The 18,612-nt window shown below is 37.8% G+C and overlaps 1 protein-coding gene across 1 annotated transcript in view; it reads left to right on the forward strand.

Moving 5' to 3' along the window:
- LOC105704270 (atrial natriuretic peptide receptor 1) overlaps positions 1-18,612 on the forward strand; it is an 82,207-nt gene that overhangs the window by 51,594 nt on the left and 12,001 nt on the right. The window contains exons 15-16 of the mRNA XM_023432874.1: positions 15,760-15,836; positions 15,944-16,035. Coding sequence (XP_023288642.1) covers positions 15,760-15,836; positions 15,944-16,035 — 169 coding nt within the window. The remainder of the gene's footprint in view (positions 1-15,759; positions 15,837-15,943; positions 16,036-18,612) is intronic.

The raw sequence follows: 18,612 nt of genomic DNA on the forward strand, positions 1-18,612 counted from the left end.
CACATTCTATCAACAAATGATAAAAATTAAAACTGTTAATAAATGATAGTTTATTGCATTGCATTTATAAAAAGTGGAATTTCAAATGTGAACCATTTAATATTACAATTCGTGCAGATTTAATTAAATTCCAAGCTCTCAAGGTGTAAGCTCGACGTAAGCTCTGGAGACGGTAAAAGCTGTCCTGCGCACTTTTTTACCGACAGTTTCCAATCGATAGAATGCAAAATATAACCTATTTTGAACGTAAGTTCATAACCATATTCGTTAATAAAGAGAATATTAAAGATTAAATACAGTAGAGCTTACTTTGCATTTTACCTGTGAAGCTTAAATAGCGAAAGCTCGGTGAGGTAAACTCTGGTGATAAAAGCTGTCCTATGCTCCTTTTTACCGACAGTTTCCAATCGATAGAGTGCAAAATATAACCTATTATAAACTTGAGTTCATAGCCTTATGCGTTCATAAAATATTAAAGATTAAATACAGTAGAGCTTACTTTGCATTTTAGCTGTGAAGCTTAAATAGCGAAAGCTCGCCGCAAGCTCGATGAAGCAAACTCTGGTGATAAAAGCTGTCTTACGTTCTTTTTTACCGACAGTTTTCAATCGATAGAGTGCAAAATATAACCTATCATATACGTGAGTTCATAGTCTTATTCGTTCATAAAATATTAAAAATTAAATACAGTAGATCTTAGTTTTCATTTTACCTGTGAAGCTTAAATAGCGAAAGCTCGCCGCAAGCTCGATGAAGCAAACTCTTCTGGTAAAAGCTGTTCTGTGCTCTTTTTTACCGACAGTTTCCAATCGATAGAGTGCAAAAACCTCGACGCTTTCGGGAGTTCCGAGACGGGGATGAAAGCTCTCAGTCGAAGCTTTAACGCGACGGAGAACGCACGCAGTGCACGCGTGAAGTACGCGCGTGAAGTACACGTGAAGTTCTGTGATCCAAATGATGGAGTAGATCATTTGATCCACCGGTCGCAGGTCTCGACTTCGAAAGGGCCTTAATAGTCGTTTATAGTTCCGTGAAATAGGAAATATTAAATTGCGCATTATTCGCGTTTCGATACGGCCTTAATCGTCGTTTATAGTTCCGTGACATGGGAAATATTAAATTGCGCATTATTCGCGTTTTGGTACGGCCTTAATCGTCGTTTATAGTTTCGTGACATGGGAAAAATTAAATTGACTATTTTTTCGCGTTTCGGTACGGCCTTAATCTTCGTTTATAGTTCCGTGAAATAGGAAATATTAGATTGCGCATTATTCGCGTTTTGGTACGGTCTTAATCGTCGTTTATAGTCCCGTGACATGGGAGATATTAAATCGACTATTTTTTCACGTTTTGGTACAGCCTTAATCTTCGTTTATAGTTCCGTGACATGGGAAACATTAAATCGACTATTTTTTTGCGTTTCGGTACAGCCTTAATCTTCGTTTATAGTTCCGTGACATGAGAAACATTAAATCGACTATTTTTTCGCGTTTCGATACAGCCTTAATCTTCGTTTATAGTTTTGTGACATGGGGAATATCATATAGCACTTTATTCGAGTTTACGTTGATGATCAAGAAAGAAACATAAACGAAGGATCACGTCCCAACCTTGACTAGAGCTAGGAACTTCTTCTATAGAAGTCCTAGATAGGTCCTAGATGCTACCCATCACGTCCTAGTCAGTTGTCCACATGGAATATCTTGCCAAATGATCTCTAAAAATGCAACCATGAATGGCGAATAGAAAACAATTACGTTGATGATCTAGGATCACGTCCTAACCATGACTACAGCTGGGAACTTCTTCTATGGTAGTCCTAGATAGGTCCTAGATGCTACCCATCACGTTCTAGTCAGTTTTCCACATGGAATATCTTGACAATGAGTCTACCTAGTCCAGTTTGCAAATTCTTGTTATCACAAATGATCTCTAAAACTGCAACCATGAATGGCGAATCGAAAACAATTACGTCGATGATCTAGGATCACGTCCTAACCATGACTACAGCTAGGAACTTCTTCTATGGTAGTCCTAGATGCTACCTATCACGTCCCAATCAGTTCTCCACGTGGAATATCTTGCCAAATGATCCCTAGACATACAATCATAAGCGGCGAACAGAAAACAATTACGTTGATGATCTAGGATCACGTCCCAACCTTGACTACAGCTGGGAACTTCTTCTATAGAAGTCCTAGATAGGTCCTAGATGCTACTCATCACGTCCTAGTCAGTTTTCCACATGGAATATCTTGCCGAATGTTCCCTATACATGTAACAATAAACGGCGAATTGAAAACAATTTGTTGATGATCTAGGACCACGTCCTAACGTTGACTCCAGATGCTACCCATCACGTCCTAATCAATTGTCCACATGGAATATCTTGACAATGAGTCTACCTACTCCAGTTTGCAAATACTTCTTATCACAAATGATCCCTAGACATACAACTATAAGCGGCGAACCCTAAACAATTACGTTGATGATCTAGGATCACGTCCTAACCATGACTACAGCTGGGAACATCTTCTATGGTAGTCCTAGATGCTACCCATCACGTCCTAATCAATTGTCCACATGGAATATCTCGACAATGAGTCTACCTACTCCAGTTTGCAAATACTTCTTATCACAAATGATCCCTACACATGCACCCACCTTAAAGCGAATGACTTCGCGTTTCCTGCTTCGGAATTGGAAATCTTTTCAGAGGGCGGTCATTTTTCTTTCTGGGGAACTCGGGACCTTCTTTCCCCTGTATCGTTCCGGGGTTTTTTAATGGCGGAACTCCCCTTTATCCGGAAGCGGATCCCTGGCAGTAATTTCCTGGATCTTCCGAAATTGCTTCCGCTGGCCCTTCGTTTTTTCCTGCACTATTCGCCTACTCATGTCGGATTGCTTTCAGCGGTGTTTTTTTTACGCCTGTTCTGGATCTCGGATGTTCATGAACGTCCCTAGCGGGAAATAAATGATCCTTGCATGTTGTAGGCACTTTGGAAAATCCGGCTTTTTTTAGAAATGCCTAATTATTTATTAATCGCGATCAGAATATCAAATCATTGTTCATTGGGCTTTATTTTACGATCATCATTAATCATTTGATAAGGCGACTAGGGAATTTTCCAAACGACTAACGAAGTACCCACCCATTATGAAATTCATTAAATTACCGCAGGTTTCATATTCCGGTTTAATAATTAACGTCGTTTATCAATAACGTTTTAATTAACAGATTTTAATCAGAAATTGTGAAGTTTTAGAAGAGCATTTTTCATTTTGTGTATGTAGGTTAGGTTAGGTTTGAATTTAGTAAAATACACTTTTCATAGAATAACTAAAGTGATTTAGTCGGAACGAAGAAAGGAATGATACGATTTAATAAGTTTGACAATATGGCAGATTTATAAAATGCATAATTGCTTTATAAAATTATTAAAATGTAAAATAAAGCCAAGTGAAGGGAGATTTGATCTTCGGGCCGCGTTTTTGATAAAACGCCGTCTAAGAAGGTGGTTTTTCAATACACCCTTTTTATTTCACTTTCAATCAACAGATTTTAATCAGAAATTGTGAAATTTTAGAAGAGCATTTTTTATTTTATGTGTGTAGGTTAGGTTAGGTTAGGTTAGGTTGGGTTAGGTTTAGGTTGGGTTAGGTTAGGTTAGAATATAGAAAAATACGCTTTTCATAGAATAACTAAAGTGATTTAGTCGGAACGAAGAAAGGAATGATACGATTTAATAAGTTTGACAATATGGCAGATTTATAAAATGCATAATTGCTTTATAAAATTATTAAAATGTAAAATAAAGCCAAGTGAAGGGAGATTTGATCTTCGGGCCGCGTTTTTGATAAAACGCCGTCTAAGAAGGTGGTTTTTCAATTTACCCTTTTTATTTCACTTTCAATCTACGCGGGTAGGTTTGACGTTAATTAGAGCCTCGGTGAGGCTTCGCTTCAATTAGAAGTGGCTATCTATTGAATGCCCATGAAAACCCGTCGCAGACGTGTAATTACTACCCTAATTTTAATTTTTTCCTAAAAGCTCGAGGGAAGTGGAAAAGACTCTCTTGAGTTATACCGGTGGTCATTAAAACTGCGAGGATTAAGAGTGAGGAAGTAAGGATGATTAGGAATTCATTTCGGTAGGCACAAAATGTAGAATCGTGATATCACATTCGGTACAGAATTTAAAATTATATCACTTTTCGTACAAAATGTAGAATTATGATATTATATTCGGGACAAAATTTAGATTAATGATATTACAATCGGTACAAAATGTAGAATCATGAATTTGCATTCGGAACAAAATGTAAAACTATGATATTACACTCGGCACAAAATGTAGAATTATGATATTACATTTGGTACAAAATATAGAATCATGATATTACATTCGGTACAAAATGTAGAATTATGATATTTCATTTGGTACAAAAGGTAGAATCATGATATTGCATACGGTACAAAATGTAGAATCATGATATTACATTCGATACAAAATATAGAATCATGATATTACAATCGGTACAAAATGTAGAATTATGATATTTCATTCGGTACAAAATATAGAATTATAATATTACATTCGGTACAAAATGAAGAATCATGATATTACAATAGGTACAAAATGTAGAATTATGATATTGCATACAGTACAAAATGTAGATTCATGATATTACATTCGGTGCTAAATTTAAAAGCATGATATCACATAATTAATTTCGTTGATAACAATGACCCCGATTACAAGACTGAAGATGGTTGTAATTATGATATTACATTCGGGACAAAGTGTAGAATCAAGGTATTACATTCGGGGCAAAATTCAAAAGCATGATATCACATAATTAATTTCGTTGAAAACAATGACTCCGATTACAAGACTGAAGACGGTTGTAATTATGATAGTACATTAGGAACAAAATGTAGAATCAAGATATTACATTCGGTACAAAATATAGAATCGTGATATTACAGTCGGTACATAATGTAGAATTATGATATTACAATCGGTAAAAAATGTAGAATCATGATAGTACATTCGGGACAAAGTGTAGAATCATGATATTACATTCGGTACAAAATATAGAATCGTGATATTACAATCGGTACAAAATGTAGAATTATGATAATGCACTCCGTACAAAATGTAGAATTATGATATTACATTTGGTACAAAATATAGAATTATGATAATACACTCGGTATAAAACGTAGAATCATGATATTACATTCTGTGCAAAATTCGAAAGCATGATATCATATAATTAATTCCGTTGAAAACAAAGACCCCGATTACAAGACCGAAGATGGTTGTAGTGACTTATCAGTCCGCAAGGAAACAATCCAAAGACGAAATCCTGGAGATTGAGGAATTAAGGGATTATCCTTAAATGCGGAGGGTGCCATCCATAACTTCCCTTCGAAAGGTGCGACACCTAAGGGGATTTATGGGGAGGAGAAAATGGTGTTGAATATTCCACGATAAGAGGGGAAGGCGAACAGAAGGAGATCCGACCATTCGTTCGGAAGGACGATTGGCCAATCTCGCCCTTTGGGTCCTGACAGGTCGTTATCCTTCCGGAGATCCTGAGGATTCTCTCTTTCCCCATGAATCCACATGGACCCCATGAACTCGTCGATCAAAAAGAAGACTTCCGATTGGCCGACTAACGATTTCCAATGCCGGGAATTGGCGCTCCTTTACCTTGTTTAGTAAAAATTTCTCCGTGAAAGAAAGGTCCTTTTGACGTAAGGACTTTTACTTATCTTGTGGAAAAAGGGTAAATTTTCGATCCAGGTCGCGGAAGTAACGCGAAATGCGATCGTAGGTAGGGCAAAGCATAAATTTGACCGTGTCGAAGAAACCGAGTGAAAAAAGAAAATGGCGGAAAGAGGAGGAACACCGCACAGCTCGAGCAGCCTGGCCTTGCCGTCCCTCCAGGGTGCAAGTCCTGAAGGAGGCGCCAGTCCCAGAAGAGCTGTGAGTCCCCTGCTGGAAGTTCGGAGACCACACTGCACCCTCAACTGCGAGTACTGCAATGCCTACCTAGAGGACATCTACAGGCACAGTAGGTCCCTACTATACCCTGATTAGTGTTATCAGACACATGACCATTGCACCAAAAATCTTAGTTAAGTTGATATGAAAGTGCGAGGATTGCAATGTCTACTTAGAGGACATCTATAGGCAAAATAGGTCCCTACTATACCCCGATTAGAGTTATCAGACACATATGACAATTGTATAAAAAATCTTAGTTAAATTGATATGAAAGTGCGAGTACTGCAAGTCCTTAGTATACCCCGATTAGTGTTATCAGACACATGACCATTGCACCAAAAATCTTTGTTAAGTTGATATGAAACTGAGAGTACTGCAATGCCTACTGTACCCCGATTAGAGTTATCAGACACATGACTATTGCACCAAAAATTTCAGTTAGGGTGATATGAAAGTGCGAGTACTGCAATGCCTACCTAGAGGACATCTACAAGCACAGTATACCCCGATTAGTGTTATCAGACACATGACCATTGCACCAAAAATCTTTGTTAATTTGATATGAAACTGAGAGTACTGCAATGCCTACTGTACCCCGATTAGAGTTATCAGACACATGACTATTGCACAAAAATTTCAGTTAGGGTGATATGAAAGTGCGAGTACTGCAATGCCTACCTAGAGGACATCTACAAGCACAGTAGATCCCTACTATATCCCGAATAAAGTGATTAGACACATATGACCATTGACACATGTGACTATTGTACCAAAAATCTCAGTTAAATTGATATGAAAGTGCGAGTACTAGCTCGTCTCTGTGCATACAATGCACCCGATACATACATACAATGCACAAGCAGCACCTGAGAATCCTTCAAATCCAGGAATACCTTCGATGTCCTTTGCAGCTGCAAGCTGCAATTTCCGTTTTCCGTTCCCAAGGAGCAGCCTTCGTCTCGCTCTGCACTTTCGAAACCACCCTTCCATTCCGTCCGCCATTTTCTCTTTACGTCCCCTTTTATACACCAAGGCAAACAAATCCATTGTATCAAAAAAATATACGTGATATCAATTTGTATACGTAGAATAGATATCTATTTTCAGTCTACCTAATGTATATTAATAATATAGATTTCCTAAAAATCCTGCACTTTCGTCATCCTTCCATTCCGTCCGCCATTTTCTCTTTACGTTCCCTTTTATACACAGAGACGAACAAATCCATTGTACTAAAGAAATATACGTGATATCAACTTGTATACGTAAAGTAGATATCTATTTTCAGTCTACTTAATGTATATTAATAATATAGATTTCCTAAAAATCCTGCACTTTCGTCATCCTTCCATTCCGTCCGCCATTTTGTCTTTACGTTCCCTTTTATACACAGAGACGATGAAATCCATTGTACCAAAGAAATATACGTGATATCAACTTGTATACGTAAAATAGATATCTATTTTCAGTCTACCTAATGTATATTGATGATATGGATTTCCATATACATCTAATATACGTATTGTACCTATCGTCCCATGTGGATGAGTATTGGCGATACAATGAACATTATTCTTATTTAATACAAATTGATTATTATCATTGTATACCTAAAATAGATATCCATTTTCAGTCTACTTAGTGTATATTAATGATATGGATTTCCATATACATCTAATATACGCATTGTACCTATCGTCCCGTGTGGATGAGTATTGACGATACTACAATATGAACATTATTGTTATCGAATACAAATTGATTATTATCATTGTAAACCTAAAATAGATATCCATTTTCTGTCTATGTAGTGTATATTAATGATATGGATTTCCATATACATCTAATATACGTATTGTACCTATCGTCCCGTCGGTATGAGTATTGACGATACAATGACCATTATTGTCACCCAAAATCAATCTAATTTGGGGTATGCCCTCGAAAACTATCTTCCCAAGAGGCTTCTCCATGATTGCACCTGCAAACGTGCAGTTGCACCCTCCGGCGAAATATCGCTTATTCCGCACGCCTGCACATTGTTGCATGCTCTGGAGAGATACAATTGCGCATTGTGGAGAACTTCGACTCAAGGGGATAACTTTATCAAAGGGCTTCGTCGGTCTGATAAGGAGTTACTGGCTGTCGGATTGGACGTAATGAATTACTTGTTACTTCACTTCCGATTATGAACTCGATGCAATAAAGACCTCTTTTAATTAATTTCCAAAATCAACCCTTTATTAGGAATTTCTTCGAATCAACATTTTTTTTTCAATATTGTCTTACTTATTTTATACGTACACTATACGTTCTTTATACGTTAAATTCAACGTTTAATTGCGTCTACTTTACGTTTACTACGTTTATTACTTCATTACCGATTATGAATTCGCTATGAAGACCGCTTTTAATTTATTTCCAAAATCAACCCTTTATTAGAAATTTCTTTGAATCAACATTTTTTTTTATCAATATTGTCTTACGTATTTTATACGTTAACTATACGTCATTTATACGTTAAATTCAACGTTTATTTGCGTCTACTTTACGTTTACTACGTTTATTACTTCATTACCGATTATGAATTCGCTATGAAGACCGCTTTTAATTTATTTCCAAAATCAACCCTGTATTAGAAATTTCTTTGAATCAACATTTTTTTTTTCAATATTGTCTTACTTATTTTATACGTACACTATACGTTCTTTATACGTTAAATTCAACGTTTATTTGCGTCTATTTTACGTTTACTACGTTTGTTACGAAGTACTTGTTACTTTATTTAAACATTTTTTTGCAGTATTGTCTTACGTATTTTATACGTTCACTATACGTCCTTAACGCATTGAATTCAACGTTTAATTGCGTCTATTTTACGTTTACTACGTTTGTTACGAAGTGCTTGTTACTTTATTTAAACATTTTTTTTTCAATATTGTCTTACGTATTTTATACGTTTACCGTCGTTCCTAAATTTTCCAAGATAGGGATTTCTGGCGAATGGAGACCCTTTCGGATTCCCCTAGCATTAAGGCGATATGAAAGTGTCATATACACAACATAAAAGTATTTATATCTTTTATACAAACTGGATGTACCGAATAATTTGATACTTTAACACGTGATTATNAATAATATATATAATTTTAAACGTATATTATAACGTAACAGAACCTCTACTCCATTTTGTCCAAGCTAAACCAAAAAATCTCAAACAAAAAGTCGCTTTACACACAATTCTTTTATTCTCGCCGTCTTGACGTGTTAGGACGCGAGGTCAATCTTTATCAATGAAATTTCGTACTCCTGGGTCCATTTCGTTTTAATCGAAGCCTGACAAACCTTAGAATGGAATGTCTACTCCATTTTATCCAAGCTAAACCAAAAAAATCTCAAACAAAAAGTCGCTTTACACACAATTCTATTATTTTCGCAGTCTTGACGTGTTAGGACGCGAGGTCAATCTTTATCAATGAAATTTCGTACTCCTGAGTCCATTTCGCTTTAATCGTATCCTGACATACCTTAGAATGGAATGTCTACTCCATTTTGTCCAAGCTAAACCAAAGAATCTCAATCAAAAAGTCCCTTTACACACAATTCTTTTATTCTCGCCGTCTCGACGTGTTACGACGCAAGTGACATCAATCATTGTCAATGAAATTTCGATGTCCTGGGTCCATTTCCTCTTAATCGTATCTCGGAAAACCTTAGAACAAAACCTCTGCTCTATTTTGTCCAAGCTAAACCGAAAAATCTCAATCAAAAAGTCCCTTTACACACAATTCTATTATTCTCGCCGTCTTGACGTGTTAGGACGAGAGGTCAATCTTTATCAATGAAATTTCGATGTTCTGGGTCCGTTTCGCTTTAATCGAAGCCTGACAAACCTTAAAATGGAATGTCTACTCCATTTTGTCCAAGCTAAACCAAAAAATCTGAAACAAAAAGTCGCTTTACACACAATTCTATTATTCTCGCCGTCTCGACGTGTTAGGACGCAAGTGAGATCAGTCATTGTCAATGAAATTTCGATGTCCTGGGTCCATTTCATCTTAATCGTATCTCGGAAAACCTTAGAAGAAAACCTCTGCTCTATTTTGTCCAAGCTAAACCAAAAAATCTCAATCAAAAAGTCCCTTTACACACACTTCTTTTATTCTCGCAGTCCTGACAAGTCAGAACGCAAGTGAGGTCACGGGTGAGGACGTGGATGAGGCCGGGAAACGAAAGCTAGGAGCTGAGTAAAGAAGACAAAGATGACGACACAGGGTGGGAAAGGGGTAGGGAGCGGTTGTCGAGGTAAATGAAAAAAAGGTGCTTGCAAAAGAGGCCAAAAGAGAGTTGGAGCGCGGGGGTGGGTGGGCGGTGGGTGGTGGGTGGTGGGTGGAAGTCGGGAACCAGGAAGGATCGATCGTACCACGGCAACCTGAGACCACTCTCGCTTTCTCCTCTTCCCTTGGAACTTCCTCGGTATTCGGCATCAAGGGGATCCAGCGGAAAATCCTGCGGATCCTCCGGTCTTCCGGGACTTCCGGTTCATCTACCCCGACCCACCACGGAAATATATGTCTACGGTGCTCCAGCTAGAAGATCCGTCCGTGGATAAATTCATCCATTCTTCTCCCCGCAAACCACTCCCCTTCCTCCTCTTCAGCTCGTTTGGCATTCATAAAGCCCTCTNAATATAAAAACGAACGTCGGCAACGTAGGCATTTAGAAAAATCTTCTTTATCGACGTTGATCAAGTTCCTCGACGTGTTTCACTTCACCTTAAAGTGTGAACACACTGTGTGGTGCGCAATTCAGGATGTGTGGTGGGCCGGGGCAGGGAGATTTGTTGATGTGACGGAGCGTTTGTGGTCGTTAATGCGACGGGGGGTCTAAATTTGATGATGAGACAATGCCCCAAATTTGTTGATGAGACGAAATACCCTAAATAGTTGATCTGATGGGCATCCGGTTCATCTACTCTGACACACTGCGGAAATATATGTCTACGGTGCTCCAGCTAGAAGATCCGTCCGTGGATAAATTCATCCATTCTTCTCCCCGCAAAACATCCCCCTTCCTCCTCTTCAGCTCGTTTGGCATTCATAAAGTCCTCTCCCTATCCCTGACATCCGGAGACTCCCTGGTTAACGCCTTAAAGTGTGAACACACTGTGTGGTGCGCAATTCAGGATGTGTGGTGGGCCGGAGCAGGGAGATTTGTTGATGTGACGGAGCGTTTGTGGTCGTTGATGCGATGGGGGGTCTAAATTTGATGATGAGACGCGGTCTCTAAGTTCGTTGATGGAGCGTCACAATTCGTTGATGCGATGGAGGGTCTAAATTTGATGAGACGCGGTCTCTAAGTTCGTTGATGGAGCATCACAATTCGTTGATGCGACGGAACCTCTAAATTCACTGATGAAACAATGCCTCCAAATTTGTTGATGAGACGAAATACCCTAAACAGTTGATGTGAAGGAGCCTCTAAATTCACTGATGAGATAAAGCTTTCAAATTTGTTGATAAGACGAAACATACAAACTCATTGATGTGAAGGAACCTCTAACTTCGCTGATGAAGCAAAGCCTCCAAATTTGTTGATGAGATGAAACATACAAAATCGTTGATGTGAAGGAACCTCTAACTTTGCTGATGAAGCAAAGCCTCCAAATTTGTTGATGAGAAGAAACACCCTAAATCGTTGATGTGACGGAGACTTTAAAATCGCTGATGAGACAAAGTCTCCAAATTTGTTGATGATATAAAACAATCAAATTCATTCATGAAGCACCACAATTCATGGATAAAACGAAGCATCCAGATTAATTGAAGCCACAAAACGTTCAAATTCAGACTCGCGAAGCATAGAATTTCGCTGTATGTAGTTGGCTGACCACACGCTGGCTTGTTCCCCTTCGGCCCCCGAAAGTGTACTTCCAGGTGGTCAGCTATGTACGGAGGGTAAACCCCCGCCAGGGGCTAAAACTGTTATCTAGGGGTCCGACCACGAGATTTCAGTGGAACATTCCCCGAGAACATGTTCCAACACCCGGAAACAGAGGAAATGTTCGAGACAGAGCGAAATGCGATTAAATTACACATATACGAGAAGAAAAAGAAAAGAATAAGGGAAAAAATGTGACGGAATTGACGTTTTGAAGAGGGCACTAGGACAAAACAGGGTGAGAGGTGTAAAAGTTAATCCCTTGTTTAATTATTAATTAACGTTTTTTCATCCACGGTCGTTTTTTCAACGTATCAGTCGTGTTCGGCAAATAGCCTTCTGGAGGGGCACTTAATCAGAGACGTGCGAAAGCGATTTAATTGCGATCGATCCGAGGAATGAAAATGTCGGGGATTGGCCGGCCTGGTTTTCGGGTGCGGATCGACCAGAGAGAGAGATGGGAGGATGGAAGGAAGAGGGAAAATGGGAGAGGAAGAGGGAACACCACTCACACGGCTGTGCCTCAATTATTCCCCACTGCCTCGTTTTTCCACCCTATCGACGTAATGTCTCTATTGTGCAATTCGCAAATGACAGTACACGCTTTTTTTAATTTGTTGCACGCAAATGCAATTTCTAAATAATTGTTAGTGAACCTATGTGATATGAATATCGTTTTGTTAGGAAAATTGTAATAATGATTTTCCACCCTTTTGTTATAATGAATAATTTTCCATCCTATTGCCATAATAAATAATTTTCCACCCTCTTGCCATAATAAATAATTGTCCACCCTATTGCCATAATAAATAATTTTCCACCCTATTGCCATAATAAATAATTTTTCACCCTATTTCCATAATAAATAATTTTTCACCCTATTGCAATAACGACTTTACTGCGCAATTCGCAAATGCCTGTACACGCTTTTTTTAATTTGTTGCACGAAAATGCAATTCATAAATAATTGTAAGCAAACTCATGTGACAAGAACATTACTCCACTAGGAAAATCGTAAAAATGATTTTCCACCCCATTCCCATAATGTCAAAATACAATTTCTAATAATGTAAATGTAAATGTAATGTAATTGTTTTTCCACCCTACTGCCATAATAACAAAATAAAATTTGTAATAGTGTAAAATACTAATAATGTAAATATAAATGAAATGTAATTGTTTCTNATATTAATAATATAAATGTCAATGTAAAATTGCAATATCTAAATAATTGTTAGTGAGCCTTTTAAGCCGCCCTTTTTCATTTTCGCGACCTGAAAATCTCTGAAAAATTAAAAACTTGAGTAAAGAAAAAAATTTCCCATCAATCATGGAATCGCGATTGATCGATTGACACGAAAGAAATCGTTTCCAGTCAGAAGGCTTTCGACCTATCGCATTCGCCGGTCGACTATCGGATTCCCATAAAGTCATGGCACCATAAAAGTAAAACAGCATCCCTCGTAAACTATTACGTTAGCTCGGCCGACATAAAGCGGAAGTCACGTGCTTACATTCGCCAGGCAATTCCGTTTCCTCCCGCCTTTCATCCTTTTTCCACTTCCGGGGCGGAAGTTGGGACCCCATTAAAAATATTCATAAAATTCATAAACTTCCACTAGACTTAATTCTAAGGGAAGTACAAATCGACATGCTTTAATCCTTTGAAAATGGAGCCATTTCGACATACGGGTGAAATTCGTCTGACCGTGCAGGCGATATTGGACCAAACATCGGACGTCTTTAGGCAGTCTTAATAGCAAAAAAGTTAAATAATATATTTCTTCGGTTAAATGCATTTTTATTTTCGTAGTATAAGGGAAAACCTTCGTCAAATCTCGATTACAAGGTGTTTCTTTTTCTGTATTGCATAGAAGTCGCCATTAAACCTTTGAACACGGAGCTTTTTCGACGTATGGGCGAAATTCGTCTGACCGGGCAGGCGATATTGGACCAAACGTCGGGCGCCTTTAGGCGCTTTTAGTAGTCAAAGGGTTAAATAATATATTTCTTCGGTTAAATGCATTTTTATTTTCGCAGTGTAGAGGAAAACCTCCGTTAAATCTCGATTTCGAGGAGTTTCTTCTTTTTCATATCGCATACAAGTCATCGATTAACTCTTTGGACACGGAGCCATTTCGACATATGGGCGAAATTCGTCTGACCGGGCAGGCGATATTGGACCAAACGTCGGACGTCTTTAGGCGCTCTTAGTAGCCAAAGAGTTAGATAATACATTTCTTCGGTTAAATGCATTTTTATTTTCGCAATGTAGAGGAAAACCTCCGTTAAATCTCGATTTCGAGGTGTTTCTTCTTTTTCATATCGCATACAAGTCATCGATTAACCCTTTGGACACTGAGCCGTTTCGACATATGGGCGAAATTCGTCTGACCGTGCGAGCGATATTGGACCAAACGTCGGACGCCTTTAGGCGCTCTTAGTAGCCAAAGAGTTAAATAATATATTTCTTCGGTTAAATGCATTTTCATTTTTGCAGTTTATGTCGATCTCTTTATCATTACTTTTCCGAAATGACATAAGGAACGCTTCAGTTCGTATAATTATCAACGCGGATTATAAAAGACTTCAACATAAATATAAATGTCGGTAAAGGGACGCGCCAGGTTATGTTCCCCCTTGAATATTCAAAATGACGTTCCCACCAAAAAAGGTATAGATGAATTTTACTTTATCGACGTCGATTAAATTTCTCAGCGCCTTTCATACTATCTTAAGAGATGGTATATACTTTAATACATTTTAATATAATAAATACTTTAATCAATGATTGCAAGAGAACGCTGGCTTGTCCTGTGGCTAGCACGTGTTTTCAGTGGAAAAATTTAGTTCCAGCTTAACGTCACAGATGGCGCCGCTGGTCCTGGAGAGTCGCTAAAATAAAGAATTCCCGGGATTTCGACAGTTTTACATCGATCTCTTCATCATTACTTTCCCGAAATGATATAAGGAACGCTTCAATTCGTATAACTCTCAACGTAGACCATAAAAGACTTCAACATAAATATAAATGTCGGTAATGGGACGCGCCAGGTTATGTTCCCCCTTGAGTATTCAAAATGACGTTCCCACCAAAAAGGGTATAGATGAATTTTACTTTATCGACGTCGATTATATTTCTCAACGCCTTTCATACCATCTTAAGAACCTCTGGATCGGATCGACGGGCAAGGATAAAAAGTAGGTTTGTGCTCAGGAAGCTGCCAGTGGAGTGCAGGTTTACTGAAACTTCTTGGAGCTTAAATACGAGCAGAAAGTACCAACTGGCGCAATAAAACGATCAGCTAAGTGCTGGGATGGTTATTCGTCGGTCTTCCTGAACTTCCTGCAGGAAACGAGAGTAGCGAAAGCAAAATGGCTACACAATACAATCTGACCCTTCCAGCGTTAAAAAGAAAATGTTCCCGAAGTGCCCCATAAGGTGATATGAAAGGCGCCTAGAAATTTAACTCAGGTCGATTAATAATTAATAAAGTTCATCTATACCCTTTTTGGTGGGAACGTCATTTTGAATACTGAAGNTCATAAAGTCCTCTCCCTATCCCTGACATCCGGAGACTCCCTGGTTAACGCCTTAAAGTGTGAACACACTGTGTGGTGCGCAATTCAGGATGTGTGGCGGGATAATATATATCACACTTTCATATCACCTTAAATTCGGGAAAAATCTTCAGCTTATCGGTCGGATTTATCCTCACGTGTGGGGCCACCTTTAGTAACGATAGAATGTAGTTTCTCTAGGGTAATTTGCATATGTAACGCTCGTTAAATTTCTGTTCCAGAAATAGTGGAGGGTGTCAAGAGAGGCGGAGGATCGCCGTTGAGGCCTTTGATCGACGAGGCTGCCGTCGAGGAAGAGGTACGTCATTTCAATTCGGGAATATGATACGGCTCCTTTGCACTAATTATTGTAATGGTTTTGAATATGACTTGGGATGTTTTTAAGGGAATTAATTGTTATTGCAGGTGGCCGCGTTGATGAGGAGGTGTTGGGCTCAGGACGCCGCTGATAGGCCGGATTTTCCGGCACTGAAGCAAACTATTCGGAAAATTAACAAGTGAGTACATGTTGAAATTAAAGTTAGAAGGAAACACTCTGAAGTCCGCCGTCGATCTTATTGATTTTCATATTTGTTGAAGAACGCAAAAATCTAAGAGACACGTGTCTTTTTTTTATCCGCAATGGTCTACATTTAAGGGGGAAACAACCGTTCGAAGATTGGCGAAAATTCGATTTTTATAATAANAACTGAAGCGTTCCTTATGTCATTTCGGGAAAGTAATGACGAAGAGATCGACGTAAAACTGTCGAAATCCCGGGAATTCATTATTCTAACGACTGTTAAGGACCAGCGGCGCCATCTATGACGTTTACCTGGAACTAAATCTTCGCTCGAAGGACACAGGACAATCGTTGGTGAAAGTATTTTCCATATTTTCCCATCTGACTGAATAATATTTAGTATGGCTATTTCTTTAACTCCATTCAAAGGAATAATTTCATTGATATAGACAATCTTTTCTTCTAAGTGTCTTATAGGTTAAATTTCATCGAGTTTCATTCTGGGAACCATGTTGGGGAAGGTTAAAAGCCACCTCACGTTTCCGTGGGAAACTTCTATGATTTTGTCAAAGTTCTGAGGCCACTATACACCTACACTCGCGAGACAGAATCTTTAAGATGAAACTCGAAGTTAAGTTGCGAAAGAGCTTCTTTGATGAAGTTTCATCCCCGAGGGATGAAACAGACTTTGGATCAATTGTCGCCATAGAGATTGGATGTATGGTTAAGAGACAGCAAGGAATAAGTCCAACAAGGTGGAGAAGAAATTTAATCGATGCGGATTAATTAACATTCATCTATACCCTTTTTGGTGGGCATGTCTTTTTGAATACTTAAATGGTAACATAACCTGGCGAGTAACGTTACCGACATTTATATTTATGTTGAAGTCTTTTGGTCTGTATGAAATTTCGATATTACATTTATATTTATGTTGGTCTTTTAACAGTCTATATGACACTTTGTATGACATTTATATTTATGTTGAAGTCTTTTAATCTATATGAAATTTTTATGTCACATTTATATTTATGTTGAAGTCTTTTACCGTCTATATGACATTTTCATATCACATTTATATTTACGTTGAAGTCTTTTACAGTCTATATGAAATTTCGATATCACATTTATATTTATGTTGAAGTCTTTTACAGTCTACATGACACTTTCATATCACATTTATATTTACATTGAAGTCTTTTACAGTCTACATGACACTTTCATATCACATTTATATTTACATTAAAGTCTTTTACAGTCTATATGACACTTTCATATCACACTTATATTTACATTAAAGTCTTTTACAGTCTATATGACACTTCCATATCACACTTATATTTACATTAAAGTCTTTTACAGTCTACATGACACTTTCATATCACATTTATATTTACATTGAAGTCTTTTACAGTCTACATGACACTTTCATATCACATTTATATTTACATTAAAGTCTTTTACAGTCTATATGACACTTTCATATCACATTTATATTTACGTTGAAGTCTTTTACAGTCTATATGACACTTTAGCCCATATTGCACTTTCATATCACATTTATATTTACATTAAAGTCTTTTACAGTCTATATGACTCTTTCATATCACACTTATATTTACATTAAAGTCTTTTACAGTCTATATGACACTTTCATGTCACACTTATATTTACATTAAAGTCTTTTACAGTCTACATGACTCTTTCATATCACAATTATATTTACATTGAAGTCTTTTACAGTCTACATGACACTTCGATATCACAATTACATTTTCTTTCCTTCTTTTAGTCTACATGAAACCTTCACATTACCTTAAGTAAGTAATTTTGCAACCTGGAAGAAAAGTTCTACCAGAGGCGACCTCGCTAATTCCATTTTCGCTATAAAACGGGGCCATTGTTGTCCGCTCACCTTTCCTGCATATCACGCAACGCGGAATGAGAGATCGTACAGAAATGGTGATAAAAAGTCCTGCCTGGATGTTGACCCATATTAAATCCTGCCCGAGTTTAATGGCGCAATGGAACTCGGTTTATTGCACTCCGAAAGAGGATATCGAGTTTAAACGTCGAACCTGCTGTACGTCAAATTGTTTCCACGAATCATTATTAAACGCGAATGTAATAATAGAAGCGCGCCTTGTCATTATGATAAATCGTAAAACTCGGTAGAGTTTCGCGCCAAATGCATTTATTATATTTTTTATTATAATGGCCGAATTTGTGGAGAGTGTTAAAATGACACTATTAGGATTAAGGGATATATAATTTGATATATCGTGAAATTAGGTAGATTTTCGCGCCAAATGCATTTATTATAATTTTTAATTATAATGGCCGAATTTGCGGAGGGGATTAAAATGACATTATTATGATTGAGGGATATATAATTTGATAAGTCGTGAAGCTCGGTAGAGTTTCGCGCCAATTGCATTTATTATAATTTTTACTATGATGGCCGAATTTGTGGAGGGAGTTAAAATTACATAATATAATTGAGGGATATATAATATGATATATCGAGAATCTCAGTAAAGTTTCGCGCTAATTGCTTTCATTATAATTTTTA

Source organism: Orussus abietinus, unplaced genomic scaffold, assembly GCF_000612105.2.
Source record: "Orussus abietinus isolate OABI.00-Male unplaced genomic scaffold, Oabi_2.0 scaffold342, whole genome shotgun sequence".
Classification (NCBI taxonomy): domain Eukaryota; kingdom Metazoa; phylum Arthropoda; class Insecta; order Hymenoptera; family Orussidae; genus Orussus; species Orussus abietinus.